A 23824-nucleotide genomic window follows, 5' to 3' on the forward strand; every position below is an offset into this window, starting at 1 on the left:
TCTGATTTTTCTCCGGGTTCTCTGATTTTTCCACGGGTTCTCTGATTTTTCCCCGGGTTCTCTGATTTTTCTCTGGGTTCTCTGATTTTTCCCCGGGTTCTCTGATTTTTCCCCGGGTTCTCTGTTTTTCTCTGGGTTCTCTGATTTTTCTCTGGGTTCTCTAATTTTTCCCCGGGTTCTCTGATTTTTCTCTGGGTTCTATGATTTTTCCCTGGGATTTTCTGATTTTTCTCTGGGTTCTCTAATTTTTCTCTGGGTTCTCTGATTTTCCCCGGGTTCTCTGATTTTTCTCTGGGTTCTCTGATTTTTCCCACGGGTTCTCTGATTTTTCCCCGGGTTCTCTGATTTTTCTCCGGGTTCTCCGATTTTTCCCCGGGTTCTCCGATTTTTCCCCGGGTTCTCTGATTTTTCCCCGGGTTCTCTGATTTTTCTCTGGGTTCTCTGATTTTTCCCCAGGTTCTCTGATTTTTCTCCGGGTTCTCTGATTTTTCCCCGGGTTGTCTGATTTTTCTCAGGGTTCTCTGATTTTTCCCTGGGTTCTCTGATTTTTCCCCGGGTTCTCTGATTTTTTCCCGGGTTCTCTGATTTTTCCCCGGGTTCTCTGATTTTTCCCCGGGTTCTCTGATTTTTCCCCGGGTTCTCTGATTTTTCCCCGGGTTCTCTGATTTTTCCCCGGGTTCTCTGATTTTTCCCCGGGTTCTCTGATTTTTCCCCGGGTTCTCTGATTTTTCTCTGGGTTCTCTGATTTTTCTCCGGGTTCTCTGATTTTTCCCCGGGTTCTCTGATTTTTCCCCGGGTTCTCTGATTTTTCCCTGGGTTCTCTGATTTTTCTCTGGGTTCTCTGATTTTTCTCCGGGTTCTCTGATTTTTCCCCGGGTTGTCTGATTTTTCTCAGGGTTCTCTGATTTTTCCCTGGGTTCTCTGATTTTTCCCCGGGTTCTCTGATTTTTGCCCGGGTTCTCTGATTTTTCTCTGGGTTCTCTTGATTTTTCCCCTCCACGTTTAGAATCAACATCACGCGCGAATAGAGAAATTGGCAGCTGCGATACATTTCCACGTGATAAGCCACTTCGTTGAGCTATCATTTGTGGCGAGGTCGCTTTTGAAAAATAACTTTTTAGCTCAGTTGGGCCTCACCTCCTAAATATTTAAACAAATCTCATGTTTTGATTTAAAGCTTTCGTGACTGCAGGGATTCATATTCTTGGTTCTTTCGGTAAAGTCACGTAGAAGGGAAACCAAGAAGAATATAAATCTCATGTTGTCAAGTGAAGTTGCTCCCAACTCATGCTGATGAGAGGGCCCTTTAAGATAACATTTTCAACCAAGTTGCTTTATGCGCCCATTAACAAGCCCTTAAGCTCTGCGGCAGGCCGGGTCCATTATTCGGATCATGTTAAAGTATTTTCACTTTTAGGCTCTACGTAAACGGAAAATTCCAATGTACCCCACACACCCTTGCGAACGAAATGTGTAATCTCCAGGGAGAATCTCGGCACTATACTTTAATTAATAAAAGGTACTTTCAAAAAAATAACGTCTAATGATATGCTTAGTAAATGTTAACCTCGGTTTCATTTGTAACAAAAAAGAAAATTAGATTGCTGATTTTATAACGGGAAAATCGTTACGCTGATTTCTATCAATTACGGTTATTAGGGGCGTCTTTCAACTATAATTTATCTTCTGCTGCTTTTACTTTCCGTTTTACTTTCCGCTTGTAAAAGGACACGTTATGCCGTCTCACCTTTGCCTTGAACAGCCACGAATTTACTGAACCACAATTTATAATTAACTTGGCTCGAGTGAGTTATTAACGTTGTAGCAGCTATGGGTCGAGAGAATGGTGAGGCCTAGACGCGGTGACGCGACGCCGGGCGCTGGTCTAGCCGCGCCGCCGGGATCAGCGACCCTCGGCCCGCCAAGGCATCCCGACACACCCCCCCCCACCCACCCCGCGAGAAAACAAACTGTTGGGGGCAAGTGTTGTTAGTGAGTAGCAACCTATAAAGGCCGGCACGGCACACGAGGGGGTGGGTGAGCAGCAAGCACGTAAACATCTCCCCCGGTGGCGATGTTTACACACCACCGCTACATGTACTCATTTGATGCCGAGTCTACCTAGGGGACGGGGGGTCTAGGACCGGTCACCTGGCCGTGTCGAACCCGGGTCGACACGACCGACGCTACCGCTCCCCACTCCACATCTCTCTCACACACACACACGCCCGCACTAAAACAACAACAACAACTCACTTGTACCAACTTAAACACGCGAGTCGCTGGTAACGACTTGGGGGCCTCGACCCGGCGCTTTTGGGCAAAGCGACGCTCACGGACACGCGACCCAAAAACACGGCGGGACGAGGCGACGCTAGGAAGGAAAAAAAAATCGTGAAACGGCGAAGCGCGCGACCGAGAATTTGAACTCACGTCGCCTGGGGAGCTGCGGCGGTCTGTGGACAACAACAACAACGCAGCCGCAGCCACCGCCTGCGGCACGGAGACGCCGACGCCCCACGAGTCAAGAGCCCCGCCGCCGCCGCCAGGCGCAGGCTGAGCGCGTTTCTCTTGGGTGCCTATCTGGACACCGATTCCGGAATGGGTGTCCAGAGCGGTGGCGCCTCTGGGCCCGGGGCGCGAGATGCCTCTCTCTGTCAGGGGCCGTACGTAAAATGACGTCACGCACCTAGGGGGTGGGGTGAGACATTTGTGACGATGCGTGACGAGGGGAGGGAGGGGAGGGAAGGGTTTGAGAAATGTGACGTCACGTCAAGATGCGCAACTTTAAATAAATATATAGACAACGCGTTCTACTTATATATCCTTAGCTCTTTCGGTAAAGTCACGTTGAAGGGAAAGAGCTAAGAATATGAATTACTGCAGTCACGAAAGCTTTAAATCAAAACGTTCTACTTAATTAAATAGACTTTTTTAATAAATGTTTTCTCCTATACAACATCAGAGTGCAGCGCCACATTAAATACGCACTACAATGACAACAGTTTAAAGCGATTTGAAGCATGTTTTAATATTTTTTGGTGGGGGGCAGAGCGTTGTGACGTCATATTTTAGGGTGGGGGGGTCTGACTTTTTGTGACGTCGTGTGACGACGTGGTGGGGAGGGGTCAAACATCGTCCAAAATCGCGTGACGTCATTTATGGACGGCCCCTGTGGGGTGGCGAGACAATGGGCAGATTTTTTTTTTCTTAAAGACGGTAAATCATCGAAAACACAAATGAAAGACGGGCACGTGAGTTATAACTTACTCTGTTTAATCAAACCCGACGTGTTTATTGACGTGATACAATCTTGATTTGAACGTGATAAATCTTGTTTTCCAATTGAGAACCTCAAGCGGTGCAAGGCTGCGGTAAATGTTAAGAAGAACTTGTAAAGAGTGCACATTTTATTCTTGGTTATTTCGGTAAAGTCACGTAGAAGGGAACCAATTAAATAATAAAAATATAAAACAATAAAATTCTCACGACGTTTCGACTGCAACACAAGCAATCATCATCAGGTGTGAAAAACACAACAAGAAAGTTTGAAAAAAGTGGCGTTTATTTTAATGTTAGCACCACGGAGAGCAATTTGACAGTTTGTTCAGATGGACGAGTCCATCTATGTTCGGAAAAGAGGAGGGGGGAGACGAAAAATAATGGATGCGGTCTGAAAGCCACCGTAAGCGTGAACAACCAATGAATACCCGAAATGGTTTATCAAATCTTTCCAATGATTGCTAAGCCAGAATCCATCTTCTCGGTTGAAATTGCCTCTGTGTTTGTATATGTGGATAGCCTCATGAACGAATCTCTCATCGTAGCCAGATGGCTTGCAAAGAACCTCTGTCTTGGAGAAGTCAATGTCATGTGAGCCTACTGAATTATAACAGTGATCTGCCACGGCCGAGGTGTTGGTCCTACCGTGTTTTAGGTCTGCTTTGTGTTCATGAATGCGGTCCGAGACATGTCGTTTGGTTTCTCCAATGTAACTACTACCACAGGAGGCAACTTAGTTTGTAGACACCAGGGTACTGTATGTCCAGAATCACATCTTTTACAGACGGAACCAGATCACGGATTTTATGTAATGTGTTGAATCGGACCTGGATCGTGTGTTTATTCAAGATTTTGGAGATCTTTTTTTGTGATCCCCGCAATGTTGGGTAAAGTGATGGTTTTGAAAGGCTCCTCAAGAGGGTCCTTCTTCATGGTTGGAGTGATAGCTTTGCAGATTGTGTAGTCGGAATAACCATTAGCCTTAAGAGCTTGGTGTATGTGCTTGAGTTCACTGGCTATGTGTTCCTGGTCGGATATGCATTGGGTAGTTACATTGGAGAAACCAAACGACATGTTTCGGACCGCATTCATGAACACAAAGCAGACCTAAAACACGGTAGGACCAACACCTCGGCCGTGGCAGATCACTGTTATAATTCAGTAGGTTCACATGACATTGACTTCTCCAAGACAGAGGTTCTTTGCAAGCCATCTGGCTACCATGAGAGATGCGTTCATGAGGCTATCCACATATACAAACACAGAGACAATTTCAATCGAGAAGATGGATTCTGGCTTAGCAATCATTGGAAGGATTTGATAAACCATTTCAGGTCTTAATTGATTGATCACGCTTAAGGTGGCTTGCAGACCGCATCCATTAATTTCGTCTCCCCCCTCCTCTTTTCCGAACATAGATGGACTCGTCCATCTGAACAAACTGTCAAATTGCTCTCCGTGGTGCTAACGTTAAAAAAACACCACTTTTTTCAATTTTCTTGTTGTGGTTTTCACACCTGATGACGATTGCTTGTGTTGCAGTCGAAACGTCGTGAGAATTGTATTGTTTTATATTTTTATTATTTAATTGTTTCCCTTCTACGTGACTTTACCGAAAGAACCAAGAATATGAATCCCTGGAATCACGAAAGCTTTAAATCAGAGTGCACCTTGTGAGTGAGCTACACCTGTGGGTGAGTCAAGCGCACTGTGTGTAGTCTATAGTGTAGTCTATAGTGTATAGTGTAGTGTATGGTGTAGTTTACAGTGTAGTGTATAGTGTAGTCTATAGTGTAGTGTATAGTGTAGTCTATAGCGTAGTCTATAGTGTATAGTGTAGTCTGTAGTGCAGTCTATAGTCTAGTCTGTAGTGTAGTCTATAGTGTAGTCTATAGTGTAGTCTATAGTATAGTCTATAGTGTAGTGTATAGTGTAGTCTATAGTATAGTCTGTAGTGTAGTCTATTGTGTAGTCTGTAGTGCAGTCTGTAGTGTAGTCTGTATGTAATGTATAGTGTAGTCTATAGTGTAGTCTATAGTGTAGTGTGTAGGGTAGTCTATAGTGTAGTGTATAGTGTAGTCTATAGTGTAGGTATAGTGTGGTCTGTAGTGTAATCTATAGTGTAATGTATAGTGTAGTCTATAGTGTACTGTACAGTGTAGTCTATAGTGTAGTGTAAAGTGTTAGTGTATAGTGTAGTGTATAGTGTAGTGTATAGTGTAGTGTATAGTGTTAGTGTAGAGTGTAGTGTATAGTGTAGTCTGTAGTGTAGTCTATAGTGTAGTGTATAGTGTAGTCTGTGGTGTAGTCTATAGTGTAATGTATAGTGTAGTCTATAGTGTAGTCTATAGTGTAGTGTATAGTAGTGTAGTCTATAGTGTAGTGTATAGTGCAGTGTATAGTGTAGTCTATAGTGTAGTCTGTAGTGTAGTCTGTATGTAATGTATAGTGTAGTCTATAGTGTAGTCTATAGTGTAGTGTGTAGGGTAGTCTATAGTGTAGTGTATAGTGTAGTCTATAGTGTAGGTATAGTGTAGTCTGCAGTGTAGTCTATAGTGTAATGTATAGTGTAGTCTATAGTGTAGTGTATAGTGTAGTCTATAGTGTAGTGCAAAGTGTTACTGTATAGTGTAGTGTATAGTGTAGTCTGTAGTGTAGTCTGTAGTGTAATGTATAGTGGTGTCTATAGTGTAGTCTATACTGTAGTGTATGGTGTAAAGTAGTGTATAGTGTAGTGTATAGTGTAGTCTATAGTGTAGTGTATAGTGTAGTGTATAGGGTATAGTAGTGTAGTCTATAGTGTAGTGTATAGTGTAGTCTATCGTGTAGTGTATAGTGTAGTCTGTAGTGTAGTCTGTAGTGTAATGTATAGTGTAGTCTATAGTGTTGTCTATAGTATAGTGTATAGTGTAGTGTATAGTAGTGTAGTCTATAGTGTAGTGTATAGTGTAGTCTATAGTGTAGTGTATAGTGTAGTGTATAGTGTAGTCTATCGTGTAGTGTATAGTGTAGTGTATAGTGTAGTCTATAGTAGTGTAGTCTATAGTGTAGTGTATAGTGTGGTGTATAGTGTAGTGTATAGTGTAGTCTGTAGTGTAATGTATAGTGTAGTCTATAGTGTAGTGTAAAGTGTAGTCTATAGTGTAGTCTATAGTGTAGTGTATAGTGTAGTCTATAGTGTAGTGTGTAGTGTAGTCTGTAGTGTAATGTATAGTGTAGTCTATAGTATAGTGTATAGTGTAGTCTATAGTGTAGTCTATAGTGTAGTCTGTAGTGTAGTCTATAGTGTAGTCTATAGTGTAGTCTATAGTGTAGTCTATAGTGTAGTGTATAGTAGTGTAGTCTATAGTGTAGTGTATAGTGCAGTGTATAGTGTAGTCTATAGTGTAGTCTGTAGTGTAGTCTGTATGTAATGTATAGTGTAGTCTATAGTGTAGTCTATAGTGTAGTGTGTAGGGTAGTCTATAGTGTAGTGTATAGTGTAGTCTATAGTGTAGGTATAGTGTAGTCTGCAGTGTAGTCTATAGTGTAATGTATAGTGTAGTCTATAGTGTAGTGTATAGTGTAGTCTATAGTGTAGTGCAAAGTGTTACTGTATAGTGTAGTGTATAGTGTAGTCTGTAGTGTAGTCTGTAGTGTAATGTATAGTGTTGTCTATAGTGTAGTCTATACTGTAGTGTATGGTGTAAAGTAGTGTATAGTGTAGTGTATAGTGTAGTCTATAGTGTAGTGTATAGTGTAGTGTATAGGGTATAGTAGTGTAGTCTATAGTGTAGTGTATAGTGTAGTCTATCGTGTAGTGTATAGTGTAGTCTGTAGTGTAGTCTGTAGTGTAATGTATAGTGTAGTCTATAGTGTTGTCTATAGTATAGTGTATAGTGTAGTGTATAGTAGTGTAGTCTATAGTGTAGTGTATAGTGTAGTCTGTAGTGTAGTGTATAGTGTAGTGTATAGTGTAGTCTATCGTGTAGTGTTTAGTGTAGTCTATAGTGTAGTCTATGGTAGTGTAGTCTATAGTGTAGTGTATAGTGTAGTGTATAGTGTAGTCTATAGTGTAGTGTATAGTGTAGTGTATAGTGTAGTCTGTAGTGTGGTGTATAGTGTAGTGTATAGTGTAGTCTATAGTAGTGTAGTCTATAGTGTAGTGTATAGTGTGGTGTATAGTGTAGTGTATAGTGTAGTCTGTAGTGTAATGTATAGTGTAGTCTATAGTGTAGTGTAAAGTGTAGTCTATAGTGTAGTCTATAGTGTAGTGTATAGTGTAGTCTATAGTGTAGTGTGTAGTGTAGTCTGTAGTGTAATGTATAGTGTAGTCTATAGTGTAGTGTATAGTGTAGTCTATAGTGTAGTCTATAGTGTAGTCTATAGTGTAGTCTATAGTGTAGTCTATAGTGTAGTGTATAGTGTAGTGTATAGTCCATAGCAGTGGTTCTTCTTAACCTGGGGTGCACGCTGCACCCCCTGGGGATGCGTGATGCCCTTTCTGGGGGTGCCAGACGTGGCCAGGTTTATTCTAGAAGGTAAATTATACAAACACAATTTAAGCACAGGCACGTCAGTACAAACTAAACAACCGCCAATAAGTGGCGATTGTTGTTGTTGTTATTATTGTTGTTACGTCTTAAGACAAGAGTGACGAACGTCTAACCCGCGCACGACACTGCCTTCCAATTCCGACATTGTCATTTTTTTTTAAACAACCCGCTACCGATTCCGGAATCGCGATGGTAAACAATGGCACGTGTTCGCGGTGGTAAACAATGCCACGTGTTCGCGATGGTTAACAATGCCACGTGTTCGCGATGGTCAACAATTGTAGTGCGTATTTAATGTGGCGCTGCATTCTGATGTTGTAGCAGAAAACATTTATTAAAAAGTCTACTTAATTAAGTAGAACGTGTTGTCTATATTTATTTAAAGTTGCGCATTTTGATGTGACGTCACACTTCTCAAACCCCTCCCCCCCTCGTCACACATCGTCACAAATGTCTGACCCCCCCCTCCCCCAGGTGCGTGACGTCATTTATGGACGGTCCCTTAACTCGAAAAGTGACAATGAACCCGGTGTTGTTGATGTTTGTTTATCATGGATCGACTGAGCGGTAATCAATACAATTAATCGCGATTAACGATCCAAAAGACCCTATCTGAAAAGTATAAACTTTGCGTCTATATGATACTGGTAGGAACCTCCTGGTTACTACACCACCAGTCCACAGGGGATTATTGTGTCCGTCCGTCCGTCGTGCGTCCATAAATGGGAGGGGTGGGGCTGGGTGGGGAGGGGAGGGGAGGGTGGGGAGGGGAGGGTGGGGAGGGTGGGGCTGGGTGGGGAGGGGCTGGGTGGGGCGGGGAGGGTCTGGGTGGGGAAGGTGGGGCTGGGTGGGGAGGGGTGGGTGGGGAGGGGCTGGTTGGGGAGGGTGGGGCTGGTTGGGGTGGGGCTGGGTGGGGAGGGGCGGGTGGGGCTGGGCTGGGTGGGGAGGGTGGGGCTGGGTGGGGAGGGGCGGGTGGGGAGGGGAGGGTGGGGAGGGGCTGGGTGGGGAGGGTGGGGCTGGTTGGGGTGGGGCTGGGTGGGGAGGGGAGGGTGGGGAGGGGCTGGGTGGGGAGGGTGGGGAGGGTGGGGCTGGGTGGGGCTGGGTGGGGAGGGGCGGGTGGGGAGGGGCTGGGTGGGGTGGGGCTGGGAGGGGCTGGGTGGGGCTGGGTGGGGAGGGGCTGGTTTGTGCCCGCCCTCACAGTCGGGCACATTGTGCGGAATACACCACGTGGTGGTGCCGCCGTTGACCCTGGCCATTGACCGAGCAACCCGACGTTCCTACCAGCTCCCTCCGCAGGAGAATGTGTTTTTGCTGCTTTGAGTGTTATTAAAATAATTAGCCACTTTGTTGAGCTGTCGTTTGTGGCCAGGACGCTTTGGAACAAGAAGTTAAAATACCTTGGTGGGCTTTGTCTGGGGTAGGATGGTGATGGTTTAGTGTTGTATTTTTTGTGTTTGGGTGATTTGTTTAATTTGCACTTTGCACTACCACCGCGTGTTTTTGTAACTGTTGTTGTCACGTGCTTACCCCGTGCCCCCGACTGGACATCTTTGAACAACAAGAGCTTCATAGCTCATCGGATTTCTGCCGTCTAAATAAATATTCTGATGTATGGGCAAAGATTCGCCCCTTAGGCCAAAGCCACGCTCACTCTCTTCCACATATTGGGGGGTAAATCTCTGATCGGTGATTTTTTTTCGAGTGTACGAGAAATACAATAATGAACCTGATACGATTGTTCGCTATATTATTACACGCTTTCTATTAACTCACTCTGTTGTTGTATCCTCAAATCTTGCAACTCAATTTTAACCCACTTCCCAGTGTGGTATCGACTGCAAACTTGGTGTCCTTATGTCATACTGATGACAATACTATATTATGTCATACAAAAATAAATACATATTTTTAAACATTTGTTATATGTTTCGGCTTGGGTTTAATTGTCCCACGCTCAACTCACGTTGGCTGTAAATCACCATCGGTCCCAGGTGGGCAAGCTTCGGGCCCACTTCCTGGACTCGTGGAGTTCTGCCATTACTAGTACGGTACATTTCATTAAAGCGTGTTTTTTTTAAGTTTTTAAAAATGTTACTTATTTATCTACAATGAGACTCTAACAGCTACTCCAAAAATGTTTATTTTTTCCGCAAAAAAAAAACTTTAATTGTTGACTTTTATTGTTTTATATTTTTTATTATTTTATTGTTTCCCTTTCTACGTGGTGACTTTACCGAAAGAACCAAGAATATGAATCTAAATTGTTGACTTGATTCAACTTCTTATATTTAAAGACGTACCCATGGGAAACCGCTCAATGTAAACATTTCCTATCACTAATTTTTCCTGCCTCAGCAGCTCTCTCGCTGTATTTTTTCACCTGATGACGATTGCTTGTGTTGCGATCGAAACGTCGTGATATTTTTATTTTTTATTTTTCTATCTACGTGGCTTTACCGAAAGACCCAAAGAATATGTAAACATTCCGTTATTTTTTTACTAGAAAGAACAAAAATGAATAAACTTAATACTGAGGTGAAGCTCCTATCTTTTCCCGTTTTCGAATTATTCAGATTTTAACATAAAATGCGGATTTTTTTCGTTCAAACCCATTTGAATACGAAATATCTCAAAACAATAGAATGTCGAACAAATGGTTATCGCTTTAACTCTATTTGCTGTTTAATGCTCTTATCAAACGAACAAAAACAGAAATGTGATATTACCAACGTTTTCTGAACGACACGCACAAATGTTTATGGGGCGCTTAAAATCCAGATTTGGGTGCCTAAAAATGAAAAAATCTCGGATTTTCAGATGTCTCCTGTTTGTCTTAAAAGCGACCTACGTACCAAATCTCAGCTGTCGACGGTGCCTCGATGTTTTTATTTTTAGACCTACAGACGGCAAGGTTTTTATTTATTTAACACCGAATAGATTTTGATTTTAAGCTTTCGTGACTGCAGGAATCCATCCATACTCTTTGTTTTCATCACGCAGTTATTCTACTACCTGCGTGAAAGAACCAAAGAATATCGAATAGATTACAGTCGCCCTCTACCGGTGAGTAAGCCGGAGTGCAAACTTACCGGGCCACGTGTTTCCTGCTTTGCACTGTACATGCGCACGTGTTTCCTTGCACTGTACATGCGCACGTGTTTCCTGCTTTGCACTGTACATGCGCACGTGTTTCCTGCTTTGCACTGTACATCCGCACGCGCTATCGTCGGTGCGGGCTGGTTTTTCCCGGCATCGTCATCATCAGCAGCGAGCAACGAGCAGGTGAAGTTAAACAAAGCCCGTTTATTTCATACTCGTCGTCACGATACGAATCCCGACTTTATGTTTTTTTTAAATGAATGGTTACAAGAGAAGGCGTAACAGTTGTGTCGAGAAGGCAAAGTCGCCTTCAAAGGCGATGCATTTTGTTTAATGAGAGCATGTTCGCAACGCGTCTTGCGGCGTGCCTAATGCAGTACAATTGATTCCTTGCAAAGTTGTTCGAAACATCTTTTAACGCATTCGTATTTATTTTATTGCCAGAAAATTGTAAAAAACCTATAATTGTTCTTATGTACAAAATAACTCTTATTTAAGAGTCGTGTCTGAAGGCTTTGAGAGTTCTTGACGATGCAGCAGGCCCGACACTATAACGCTGTTAAGGGTTCACGCTATTGTTGTGGAGGGTGTAAAAAGTAGCGAGGTTAACACGCAGACCGTTACTGATGGGATGTGTGAACAAAATAAAGTAACGAATTGGCACGTTCTGTTTACGTGACAAACCTTACTAATTGTGTCGGGTGGTGGCCGGTTTAACGACACATTTATATTTACACAATATAACGCAAACAAAAACTGTATTATGGATAGTTTAGTTTAATTTTTTTTCGCGAGCGAACAAGACACACAACAAAAACAACCTTTATTATGTGGATGATATTGGTCGCGAAAGCCAACGCTGTAAAACTACATTGATATTGGTACACGTTGAGGTATGGCAAGGAGACGAATTGTCTGCTTAATTACTTGAATGATCACGAAATGTTGAAATTGTACTCCGTGTTAGGAGCGCTATTGTGTTAGCCACATTTATTAGTCGCAGACCCGGGAGATTTTATGTCGTTTTGATTTTATGTATATTTGATTTTATGTAGATTTGATTTCATGTCGTTTTGATTTTATGTAGCTGCTGGACAAATTCGAAAAAAAGAGCTTTATAGCTCATCTGATTCCTCCAGTATTAAATACGTAGTGAGTTTGTGTCTAATTGGGCAAGTTTATTAAATCTCCCCCCCCCCCACCTCTAAGCTCCTACACTCCTACAGTATACAGGACACGGGCACACCACAGTGAGTGTACGTCCGGCAGGTCGGTGGGGTTGTGGTAACTGGCACCCCTCCCAAGACGGTCTGGGAGCCATCGTGGAAGAGTAGGCCAAATGCCTCCTCAAAGGGCTCTCCCGAGATCACCCGAGATCTCCCGAGATCACCCGAGATCACCCGCTAGTCGTGGGCGGACTTCCTCCAACAGACACGTGGGCAAGACACTGCAGGGCTGGGCCATTCTCTGTGTGTGTGTGTACGTGTGTGTGTACGTGTGTACGTGTGTGTGTGTGTGTACGTGTGTGTGTATGTGTGTGTGTATGTGTGTGTACGTGTGTGTGTACGTGTGTGTACGTGTGTGTGTACGTGTATGTGTGTACGTGTGTGTGTGTGTGTGTACGTGTGTGTGTGTGTACGTGTGTGTGTACGTGTGTGTGTACGCGTGTGTGTGTGTACGTGTGTACGCGTGTGTACGCGTGTGTAAGTGTGTGTACGTCTGTGTGTGTACGCGTGTGTAAGTGTGTGTGTGTACGCGTGTACATGTGTGTGTTGTGTGTATGTGTACGTGTGTGTGTGTTGTGTGTACGTGTATGTGTGCGCGTGTGTGTTGTGTGAATGTGTACGCGTGTGTACGTGTACGTGTGCGTACGCGTGTACGCGTACGCACACGTGTCCCCACGTGGGGACGTGGGGACAGAGAGGCGCTCGGTGGTGGCTCTGAGAAACCCGCCCATCGTTTCAGCCGCCGCGCCGGGAGATGGCAAATGCCGGTCCGGTTGTGGCAACCCGTTAACGCCGTGGCGGCACGGGGGCGGCACGGGGGCGGCGGCGGTGTTGGCGGTGTTGGCGGCGGCGGTGTTGGCGGCGGCGGTGTTGGCGGCGGCGGTGTTGGCGGCGGCGGTGTTAGTGGCGCGTGAACAACTGCGCTGTGGCACGCCGCGTGATCGGTGTTTTTCCGCAGGATGCACGACCTGACGGAGAGGGCGCGCTTGGTGACCAGCCACCTGAACTTCTTGTGGGAAGCGGCGGGGAGCTTGGGGACCACGTGCCCCGAGCAGGCACGGTACCTGCGGTGAGCGAGACGCCGGTGACCCTGGGGGCCCGCCGGTGACCCCGGGGGCCCGCCGGTGACCCCCGGGGGCCCGCCGGTGACCCCCGGGGGCCCGCCGGTGACCCCCCGGGGGCCCGCCGGTGACCCCGGGGGCCCGCCCGTCGGTGACCCCCGGGGGCCCGCCGGTGACCCCCGGGCCCCAGCGGTGACCATGACCCTGCGGTTTACTACGGGGTCCAGATTCGTACAAAGACCCATAGACTCACGCGAAGATCGGTAGATTCACACTGAGAACCATAGGCTCGCAGAGAAATATACAGATTCACACAGAGACCCATGAGCTCGCATAGGAGGCATCTTCACAGTGATGCACTCCGCTACTCCTGCCACAATCATCTGGCTCATTAACCACCTCGATGTAAAATCATGGCTGCAACTTCACATCAATTTCAATGTTAGTCCAACGGTTCCAACCACGTGCCAACGTTGAGCCCAGCGTTGGCACGTCTACTGGGTTGTTGCAGAGGTCCGTGGTTCGAATGCAGTAGGCCATCCTGGTTATTACCGTTGCGGGTGTAGTAACCGTATAGCACTATGCCCCCGCCTGCTTCACGGTGGAATTTACAGATCTCCTGACATCATCTGACGCCATCTCTTCCGCGTTGTTTGCTTTGTCCATTCTGTCTCCTTTGAACTCTCATTCTACTCTGTACCGTACGTTGAACTTCTTTCGCACCGTACAGAGCCAACCGTGCTAATCGGAGGTACGGGGGAAGGACACCAAGCTGAACACGAAAAACAGTTCCGTAGAGATGCGATGTCAATCTAGATGATTTAAAAGTGCATATTTCCAGTCGCTTCCTGTTACTGCGAGGAAGATCGTTCCAGAAGCGGATCTCAAAGTGTGCAGTGACCTCCTTGGTTCAATGGCGAGCCAAAAACCTCTTCTGCATGTATTTATGTTGAACTTCTTTCGCACCGTACGTATCCAACCGTGCTAACCGGAGGTCTTGCACTGTCTGTACTTCTGTCTGTCTGCCTCGTTTGCTTCATCTCATTGGCCTTAAAAAAAGTATATGTTGAATGAATGAAGAAACATCGATTTTGACATGCCCAGTGGGCATGTCATTTAAGGAAACTTTAAAAGTGAAAATATTTGTTTTGCTCAAATAGCACATTCCCATGGCAGGGACGAGTCTTTTCATAGGACGAGGATTATTTACGTCGCCACAAAGTGACTCTTTATTTTTAACCCCAGAGGGATGATGGGCTGAGTCACCCCTCCCCCGCCCCCGCACGTGGATTTGAACTCTCGCCTTTCTAGTTACCGAACTGCTCGCTGTATCACCTGACCAGTTGGTGTATCTGTTGTGATCGATTCATCGTCTCCGCGCTGATGTGTGGGTCCGTGTTGTGTGCCTGCAGGTGCATCTACAGGGAGCGGGCCGCGTGGGCAGCTGCTCATAAAGTCACCCTCGGTCAGTCCTCGCAGTGCCACTACACACACACACAAAGACAGAGGTCCCCCCTATAGCCTGATCACACTGTTAAGGCAAGTGCTGTTAGCGAGTAGCACCTCTGAAGGCTAGCACCGTGGCACACGAGGTGGTGGGTGACCAGCATCACGTCCGACCGCCTTTGCTTACACACCGCACCGGGTAGTCATTTGAGGCAGAATCAACCTAGGGGGAGGCCCTCGGTGTTGGCCGTGAGCGGGAATCGGACAATGGGGGGAACCTGGAGGAAACCCACGCGGAACTGGGAGGGGAACATACAAACTCCGCGTAGAAGAGGCACCTGAATCGGGTTGTGAACCCAGACCCGCTCCGTGCACCGCCGCTAACTTCCACCGACCCCCCCCCCCCCCCCCCCGGCGACCCACTGCAGACCGGCGGCGGCACCTGACGGGCTTCTGTGCGCTGTGCGGCGCCGAGCTGGGCGCCGGCTCGTGCCACGTGCGCCTGCGTCCGCGTCCGCGCGCCGCCGCGTCGCGGCGCGTCGCCGCGCTGCTTCGCGATGCGGCGGCGCGGGAAGACCGCGGGGAGCGGCTGGAGCGGGGCGCCGCTCGCCGCCTGCGTCGACACCGCAACGCCGCCGGCACCGTCGTGAGTGGCGAAGTCGCCATCGCGCGCCGCGAACGCGCGCCGCTCACCACACACACACACACACACCACACACTACACACACACCACACACATCACACACTACACACACACACCACACACACACACCACACACATCACACACTACACACACCACACACCACACACACACCACACACACACACACACACACACACACCACACACTACACACCACACACACACCACACACAAACACCACACACACACACCACACACACACCACACACACACACCACACGCACACCACACACACCACACACACATCACACACACACACCACACACATCACACACTACACACACCACACACCACACACACACCACACACACACCACACACACCACACACACATCACACACACACCACACACATCACACACACACCACACACACACCACACACTCACACACACACCACACACACCACACACTACACACCACACACACACCACACACTACACACCACACACACACCACACACACACCACACACACACCACACACACACCACACACAAACACCACACACACACCACACACACACCACACACAAACACCACACACACACACACATACCACACACTACACACCACACACACACACCACACACATCACACACACACTACACACACACCACACACACACACCACACACACAACACCACACACACACCACACACACACCACACACCACACACACACACACACACCACACACACACCACACACACCACACACACACCACACCACACACACCACACACAAACACCACACACACACCACACACCACACACTACACACACACCACACACACACACCACACACACCACACACACACCACACACACCACACACACCCATCACAAACACACCACACACACACACATCACAAACACACCACACACACACACACCACACACACACACCACACAAACACACCACACACACACACCACACACACACACCACACACACACACACCACACACACACCACACACACACCACACACACCACACACACACCACACACACACACCACACACACCACAAACACACCACAAACACACCACACACACCACACACACACCACACACACCACACACACACCACACACACACACCACACACACACACCACACACACACCACACACACACCACACACACACCACACACACACACCACACACACACCATACACACACACCACACACACACCACACACACACCACACACACACACCACGCACACACCACACACACACACCACACACACACCACACACACCACACACACCACACACCCATCACAAACACACCACACACACACACACATCACAAACACACCACACACACACCACACACAAACACACCACACACACACACCACACACACACACCACACACACACCACACACACACACCACACACACACACACCACACACACACACCACACACACACACACCACACACACACACCACACACACACCACACACACACCACACCACACACCACACCACACACCACACACACACCACACACACACCACACACCCCACAAACACACCACACACACCACACACACACCACACACACACCACACACACCACACACACACCACACACACATACCACACACCACACCACACACCACACACACACACCACACACCACACACACCACACACACACCACACACACACACACACCACACACACACACACCACACAAACACACCACACACCACACACCACACACACCACACACACACCACACACACACCACACACACACCACACACCACACACACACACCACACACCACACACACACCACACACACACCACACACACCACAAACACACCACACACACCACACACACACACCACACACACCACACACACACCACACACACACACCACACACACACCACACACACACACCACACACACACCACACACACACCACACACCACACCACACACCACACACACCACACACACACCACACACACACACCACACACACACCACACACACACCACACACACACCACACACACACCACGCACACACACCACGCACACACACCACGCAAACACACCACACACACCACAAACACACCACACACCACACACACACCACACACACCACACACCACACACACCACACACACCACACACACACCACACACACCACACACACACCACACACACCACACACACACCACACACACCACACACACACCACACACACCACACACACACCACACACACCACACACACACCACACACAAACCACACACACACCACACACACACCACACACATCTTGCAAATGCTGCGCGGCACACGCACTGCAGATACCGCACGAACATACCGCACACGTAGCGCAAACACGTACCACACACACACACCTCACACGAACCACACACACCACACACACCGCACACCACACATGCACCACCAACACACCACACACACCACAAACACCGCACTCGTACACCACACACGCACCGCCAACACACCGCACGCACATACATACATACACCGCTCACACATACACACCGCTCGCACATACACACACCGCTCACACATACACACACCGCTCACACATACACACACCGCTCACACATACACACCGCTCACACATACACACACCGCTCACACATACACACACCGCTCACACATACACACCGCTCACACATACACACACCGCTCACACACACACACCGCTCACACACACACACACCGCTCACACACACACACACCGCTCACACACACACACACCGCTCACACATACACACCGCTCACACATACACACACCGCTCACACATACACACCGCTCACACATACACACCGCTCACACACACACCGCTCACACATACACACCGCTCACACATACACACCGCTCACACATACACACACCGCTCACACATACACACACCGCTCACACACACACACCGCTCACACACACACACCGCTCACACACACACACACCGCTCACACACACACACACCGCTCACACACACACACACCGCTCACACACACACACACACCGCTCACACATACACACCGCTCACACACACACACCGCTCACACACACACACCGCTCACACACACACACACCGCTCACACACACACACACCGCTCACACACACACACACCGCTCACACATACACACCGCTCACACATACACACACCGCTCACACATACACACCGCTCACACATACACACCGCTCACACACACACCGCTCACACATACACACCGCTCACACATACACACCGCTCACACATACACACACCGCTCACACATACACACACCGCTCACACATACACACACCACTCACACACCGCTCACACACACACACCGCTCACACACACACACACCGCTCACACACACACACACCGCTCACACACACACACACCGCTCACACACACACACCGCTCACACATACACACCGCTCACACATATACACCGCTCACACACATACCGCTCACACATACACACCGCTCACACATACACACCGCTCACACATACAATATACACCACTCATTCACACACTGCACACATGGCACACCGTCAACACCCTGCTCACGCACACACACACACACAGCTGTCATTTGTGGCCAGGTCGCTTCTGAAAAATATAGTGGGCCTTACCTGGTAAAATAGAAACAGCTTCATAGTTCATAGGTTACTCTTCCAAACGAGACTCGGCCCGGTCTCCACTTGCGTTCTCACCTGGGTGAACTAAATTTTAACTTGAACCTCCGCTCACGAGCATGGGTGAAGTACGGTCAAAACCACCGCCACAACTGGCACAGTGTGGCGTGGCCGCGAGGTTTACATGCGTGTGGCGCGGCCGCTGGGTTTACATGCGAGAGGAAGCCCGAGTCCCCGGAGTAAACGACCGGCGTGCAAGCGAGGGGACAACTCGTGAGCTCACTTGCGGTGCTGCCGTCTCTTGCGTCCGCGTTTTCGGCCCGCAAGCTCTGGGTCTCGACACACGGGCCCCACGGTCTTCTCCTCCGGTGATCCGCCAACCCCATTTGTCAATGGCCGCATTCCCGCGCGCTCGACTTCTTTCAAGCGCCGCTTCGTTAAGCTCTGCCCAGACATTCCACTCATCCACCCAATCATTCTGCCGTCCCACTTCCCCCGGAAGGCCATAGCGTGCTTCACCTGCAAGAGGACGTCCCGGGTCCGTGGCAGCACGCGAGCCGAGATCGCCGCGACGCTGAGCCACCGGCGTCACGGACACCGCCGCCGCCGCCGCCACCACGACGCCGGCGCGACGGAGGGTGGCGCCGTGGCCGGTGGGGGGGGGGGCGCACCCCGGCGCCGCAGGCGGCGACGCGCGACGCCGGCGCCCGGCGAGTCGGCGCCGTCCGGCAGAGCGACGCCGGCGTCGTCCGGCAGAGCGACGCCGGCGTCGTCCGGCAGAGCGACGCCGGCGTCGTCCGGCAGAGCGACGCCGGCGTCGTCAGGCAGAGCGACGCCGGCGTCGTCAGGCAGAGCGACGCCGGCGTCACGGACGCCGGCCAACTGGACGCCGACCACACCGAGGGGCAGGGCAACACCGCGTGCCGGCCCGGCAGCCACCACGCCCAGGTGCCAAATACCCCCACCCCCTACCCCCTACCCCCTACCCCCTACCCCCCCCGTGTTGGGTCGCTTCTGTTTGCCGTGGAGGAGGGGACTATCGAGAGGAGAGCTCGGATAACCGGTGGGTGAAGTATGCTTGGGTGGGTGCGGACGACGCGGGGAAGTTTGACCTGGAGCGTTAAGAATAAAGCACGGCAGGAGGAGAGCAATGTCGACGCAGTCGGTGGGGGTTGGACAGTCCGATCTATGCCCCCCCCCCCCGCCGCCAGATTCCCAGTGGCAAGGCGACAGGGCGCAGCCCTCAACGAACGCCGAGCTAAAAAACTCAACGCTAGCGACTTACGCTGTGGCCCTTGAAGGGGACTTTAAGAGGAGACACTTGGGGTAATGCGCCTTCTTCATAGCAGTGCTTGCGATGTTAATTTGCATGTACGTACGTGTGTTGAACTTGTTTCGAAACCGTACGTAGCCAACCATGGTAGTCGGGAGGTCCCGCGGGGTGGCGGGAGGAGGACAGATATTTGTAGTGAAGGTGTTGCTGGTGAAGGTTGCCATATCCACGATTGCCCAAGGCCATGGCCTTAACTGACTTTCAGGGTGGAACAACGCATCGATTAATATCGACGTTCAAGCTCACGGGTGAGTGCGTACATTAAATTGCACGTCGTCGCCCCCCGTACAGCGACTAAAGGTTCTACCGGTCACCTCAACGTGAAATAGAAATAATGGATTCTTCAAAACAGGATCGTGACCCAGAATCTCACCACTCCAACCTAATCACATTTCACGGTACCTGGCATCGTGTTAGTGGTGTGCCACTTTATAAATGGACTACTGTGTGGTGTTATCTTGGTGTGGTCTGGGACTGATGATGTTAATGTTTTTTCTACATCGCCCAATGTTGATAAATCGGACGTATATATTTATATTTTGTGACTAGCTGAACCATTTTCTACATTTTTCGCTCCTGTCGTGTCTTTTTGTATTATTTGCCGCTCTGTTTCAACTCGCTGAACCCGTGGCCTCCGACTGGACGTGTGTGAAAAAAGAGCTTCACAGCTCATCGGATTCCTCCTCCTGGTGCTGCAGTAGCAGCAGTAGCAGCAGCAGTAGCAGCAGCAGTAGCAGCAGTAGCAGCAGCAGTAGCAGCAGCAGCAGCAGTCAGTCTAAATGAAGATTTCCGATTTTATATCACGACTCCTTGTCGACGCACGGCTCCCGGGCTTGCCGTGCCACGGCACGAAACGCACAAATTGTCGTCATCGTCGTTACGACGAGCCCCAGCAATGAGAGCCGCTCCCCCTTTCCTTTGTCCCCCCCCACCGCCTCACCAGCAGGTCAACGCAATCTCCCGCTGCCAGTACGCCCGGCAGCGCCAAGCGGAAACCCTTCGCTCAGCTCAAGCAGCTGCTGCAGATGGAGCAGCAGAGGCAGCAGCAGAAGGGCAGCCTCAAAGACTTCCTGTCTTCCATATAAGCCAATCCGCCTTGCTCGGTCTGTTCCTCCTATAACGCCGCATGTGGTTTTCATAACACGAATTGGCTATAATGCGACGAATGTGTTTGGGAATGTATTTTATTTATAACGCGGATACGAATTGGATATATAGCACGATTGAGTGAACGGAACTACGTCGCGCGAGGAGGGATAAGTGGTTGTACGGCTGCCTCGGCGTAGCATCACACATGGGGATGCTGCTGGATGCTTCTAGATGCTACCCACGCACCTCAGTCTTGGCTCAGCCTGCGTACGCATCTCACGTGTTACCGCGGACTGTGCTTTACCCCTTATTATTTATTATCCCGCGATTTTTCCATAACGCCGAGTTCTTCAGGAACGCTATCGAGGCGTTATAGGAGAACAGAACCGTATAGTTGGGGGAGGGCCACGCTTTAAAAAAAAAAAATGTTATCGCGCTACGCGGTTTTCTCGACGGGGGTTTTTGTTTCCGCAATTGGGCTTCACCCTTTTGAACTTTGGGTCGAGGCAAAGACGTGTCGCCGTGGTTCGGATTTGAGACTCGCTCGTCCGAGGGTCTTCAGTGAGAAGGCCAAGTCAACTCGGCCGACCATTCCTTTTGGGGTTGATAAAATGAGTACCACTGCTATAAGCTACTCGTAGTCATCCTGTGGGTAGACAGGCCTCCCACCATAGGAATGTGGAATTTCCACCGCTGGCTCGGGGTGGCCAGTAATGATATACACCGGCCCGTGCTTGTTTAAGAATGGATAAACCTGTATTCCTTTACAAATCGGTGGCTGTGATGAATTAAAAAAACGGTCTGTTGCACGCGTCTGATCTTGTTTTTTTACGAGCGTGAAACTACCAGTGAGGTTGAAGGTACACAAAAATTATAGTTAAATTCAAAAGTAACGACTGTAAATTACTATACACAGCCTAGAGCTCTTCCTGGGGAATTCCCAGGCCAGCTGAGGGACATCGTCCCCCCAGCGCGTCCTGGGTCGGCCCTGGGGTCTCCAATACGGGATTCGGTTCAGTACGCCAATGGACATGCTCCTCCTCGTGCACCGTCTTTATAAATTAAGGCGCAATCAAGAGGCTATTGAATTGCCAACATTGTTGGAAGTCCCGGTGACCAATGGACCTTCTAGACCAGGGATGGGGAGACGTGACCCGTGGCAAAACATGAGGCCTTACCACTTGGCAATTGTATTCTTAGCTCTTTCGGTAAAGTCACGTTGAAGGGAAACAATAAAATATATAACAATAAAATAATAAAAAAATATATAAAACAATATATACATTATTGTTTCCCTTCAACGTGACTTTACCGAAAGAGCTAAGAATATGAATTACTGCAGTCACGAAAGCTTTAAATAAAAACTTGGAAATTGCTCATTTATTTGTTGCTGCAAGCATCTTGGCCACACAAATCGAGTACCAGAAGGGGGTTATTTTTGTACTGGGCATCAAGGCGGCGAGATGTTAACTACCTCGCCTGGTGGACAGGTCGTAGGTTCGATCCGGACCCTGGCGCCGAGATATTTGGAGTTTGCGGGTTCTCCCCGAGGTCGTGTGGATTTTTCACCGAGTCCTCCGGTTTTCCTTCGACATTGAGAATCGTGACGCCTTTAATAAGAGTATTTGGTGGCTATAAATTTCGACATGATTGATACGCAACTTCTTAGAGCTATCATTTGTGGCCAGGTCGCTTTTGAAAAACAGCTGTACAGCTCAGTGGGTCTTCCCTGGTAAAATAATAAGTTTACACGCTTGGTACGATTACGGCAAGGGCCTCTTTACGTGCCAGTGGACGTGCAGGTTCAATTTTTGCGTTATTATTGGACGACACGAAGGGGTGTCAACGCGTGGCCCCACCAAAATATTTGAAAGTCCTTGTTTTGTCCTGGGAAAGGCTCAGCCACTTCTGCTCGAGACTAAATGTATTGTAAGAACTCTCCAAAAACACCACGAGGGGCCTCAATTTGCAATCGGGAGAGTGCGGAAAGTGTTTCGGCAGATGGTAAATAAATATTTGAATGAATATTAATTATTTTGTCACCCAATAAAGGCTCTGCAGAGCCCCAAGATGTTCTGAAGTGTGCTGCACAGGAATGGTTGGTGAATGTACATTACTGGTTTGTGTGAGAAAACATGCGAATACCGATTTATAGCTTTTCGTGACTGCAAGGATTAATCTTCTTTGGTTCTTTCGGTAAAGTCCACATAGAATGAGAATAAAATAATAAAATAAAACAATAACATTCTCACGACGTTTCGGCCACAACACAAGTAACCGTCCTCAGGTGAAGAAACAGGACTGTCCAGAAGACAGCGCTTGTGTTGTGGCCGAAACGTCGTGAGAATTTTATTGTTTAATTTTATTATTTTATTCTCATTCTACGTGACTTTACTGAAAGAACCAAAGAACATGCGAATACCATTT

The 23824-nt window shown here is 48.6% G+C and overlaps 2 protein-coding genes across 5 annotated transcripts in view; one reads left to right on the top strand and one right to left on the bottom strand.

Moving 5' to 3' along the window:
- The window catches only part of LOC116954218 (endonuclease/exonuclease/phosphatase family domain-containing protein 1-like), a 44008-nt gene extending 41470 nt beyond the window's left edge, over positions 1-2538 (bottom strand). Inside the window, exon 1 of one of the 2 annotated variants that reach the window (XM_032974764.2) lies at positions 2434-2538. The gene's annotated coding sequence lies outside the window, so the exon portion shown is untranslated. The remainder of the gene's footprint in view (positions 1-2433) is intronic. The other variant, XM_076052173.1, reaches the window with a different exon arrangement.
- Positions 2539-9060: 6522 nt separating this feature from the next.
- Positions 9061-22204, top strand: LOC116954241 (uncharacterized). 3 transcript variants are annotated; one of them, XM_076052175.1, is made up of 7 exons: positions 9061-9860; positions 10818-10880; positions 13101-13211; positions 14616-14668; positions 15078-15295; positions 19478-19923; positions 21252-22204. In XM_076052175.1, exons 3-7 carry the CDS (start codon positions 13102-13104, stop codon positions 21391-21393), a joined length of 969 nt encoding a protein of 322 aa, XP_075908290.1. In that variant the 5' UTR covers positions 9061-9860; positions 10818-10880; position 13101; the 3' UTR covers positions 21394-22204. The 3 variants fall into 3 exon arrangements, with proteins under 3 accessions (XP_075908290.1, XP_032830706.2, XP_032830707.2); XM_032974815.2 differs by lacking the exons at positions 9061-9860; positions 10818-10880 and adding an exon at positions 10907-11099; XM_032974816.2 differs by lacking the exons at positions 9061-9860; positions 10818-10880 and adding an exon at positions 10907-11099 and having other exon boundaries at positions 21255-22204.
- Positions 22205-23824: the final 1620 nt, after the last annotated feature.

The sequence above is a fragment of the Petromyzon marinus genome, chromosome 54 (genome assembly GCF_048934315.1).
Source record: "Petromyzon marinus isolate PM22_M1 ecotype Great Lakes invasive population chromosome 54, UKy_Petmar_22M1.pri1.0, whole genome shotgun sequence".
Lineage (NCBI taxonomy): Eukaryota > Metazoa > Chordata > Hyperoartia > Petromyzontiformes > Petromyzontidae > Petromyzon > Petromyzon marinus.

Bases quoted from the DNA above. Each gene is read 5' to 3' on its own strand.
- LOC116954241 (XM_032974815.2), top strand. From the start codon at position 10,996: ATGCGCACGTGTTTCCTGCTTTGCACTGTACATCCGCACGCGCTATCG. The intron at 13,212-14,615 runs GTGAGCGAGACG...GTGTGCCTGCAG, and splicing joins GAGCAGGCACGGTACCTGCG to GTGCATCTACAGGGAGCGGG. The intron at 15,296-19,477 runs GTGAGTGGCGAA...TTCCCCCGGAAG, and splicing joins GCAACGCCGCCGGCACCGTC to GCCATAGCGTGCTTCACCTG.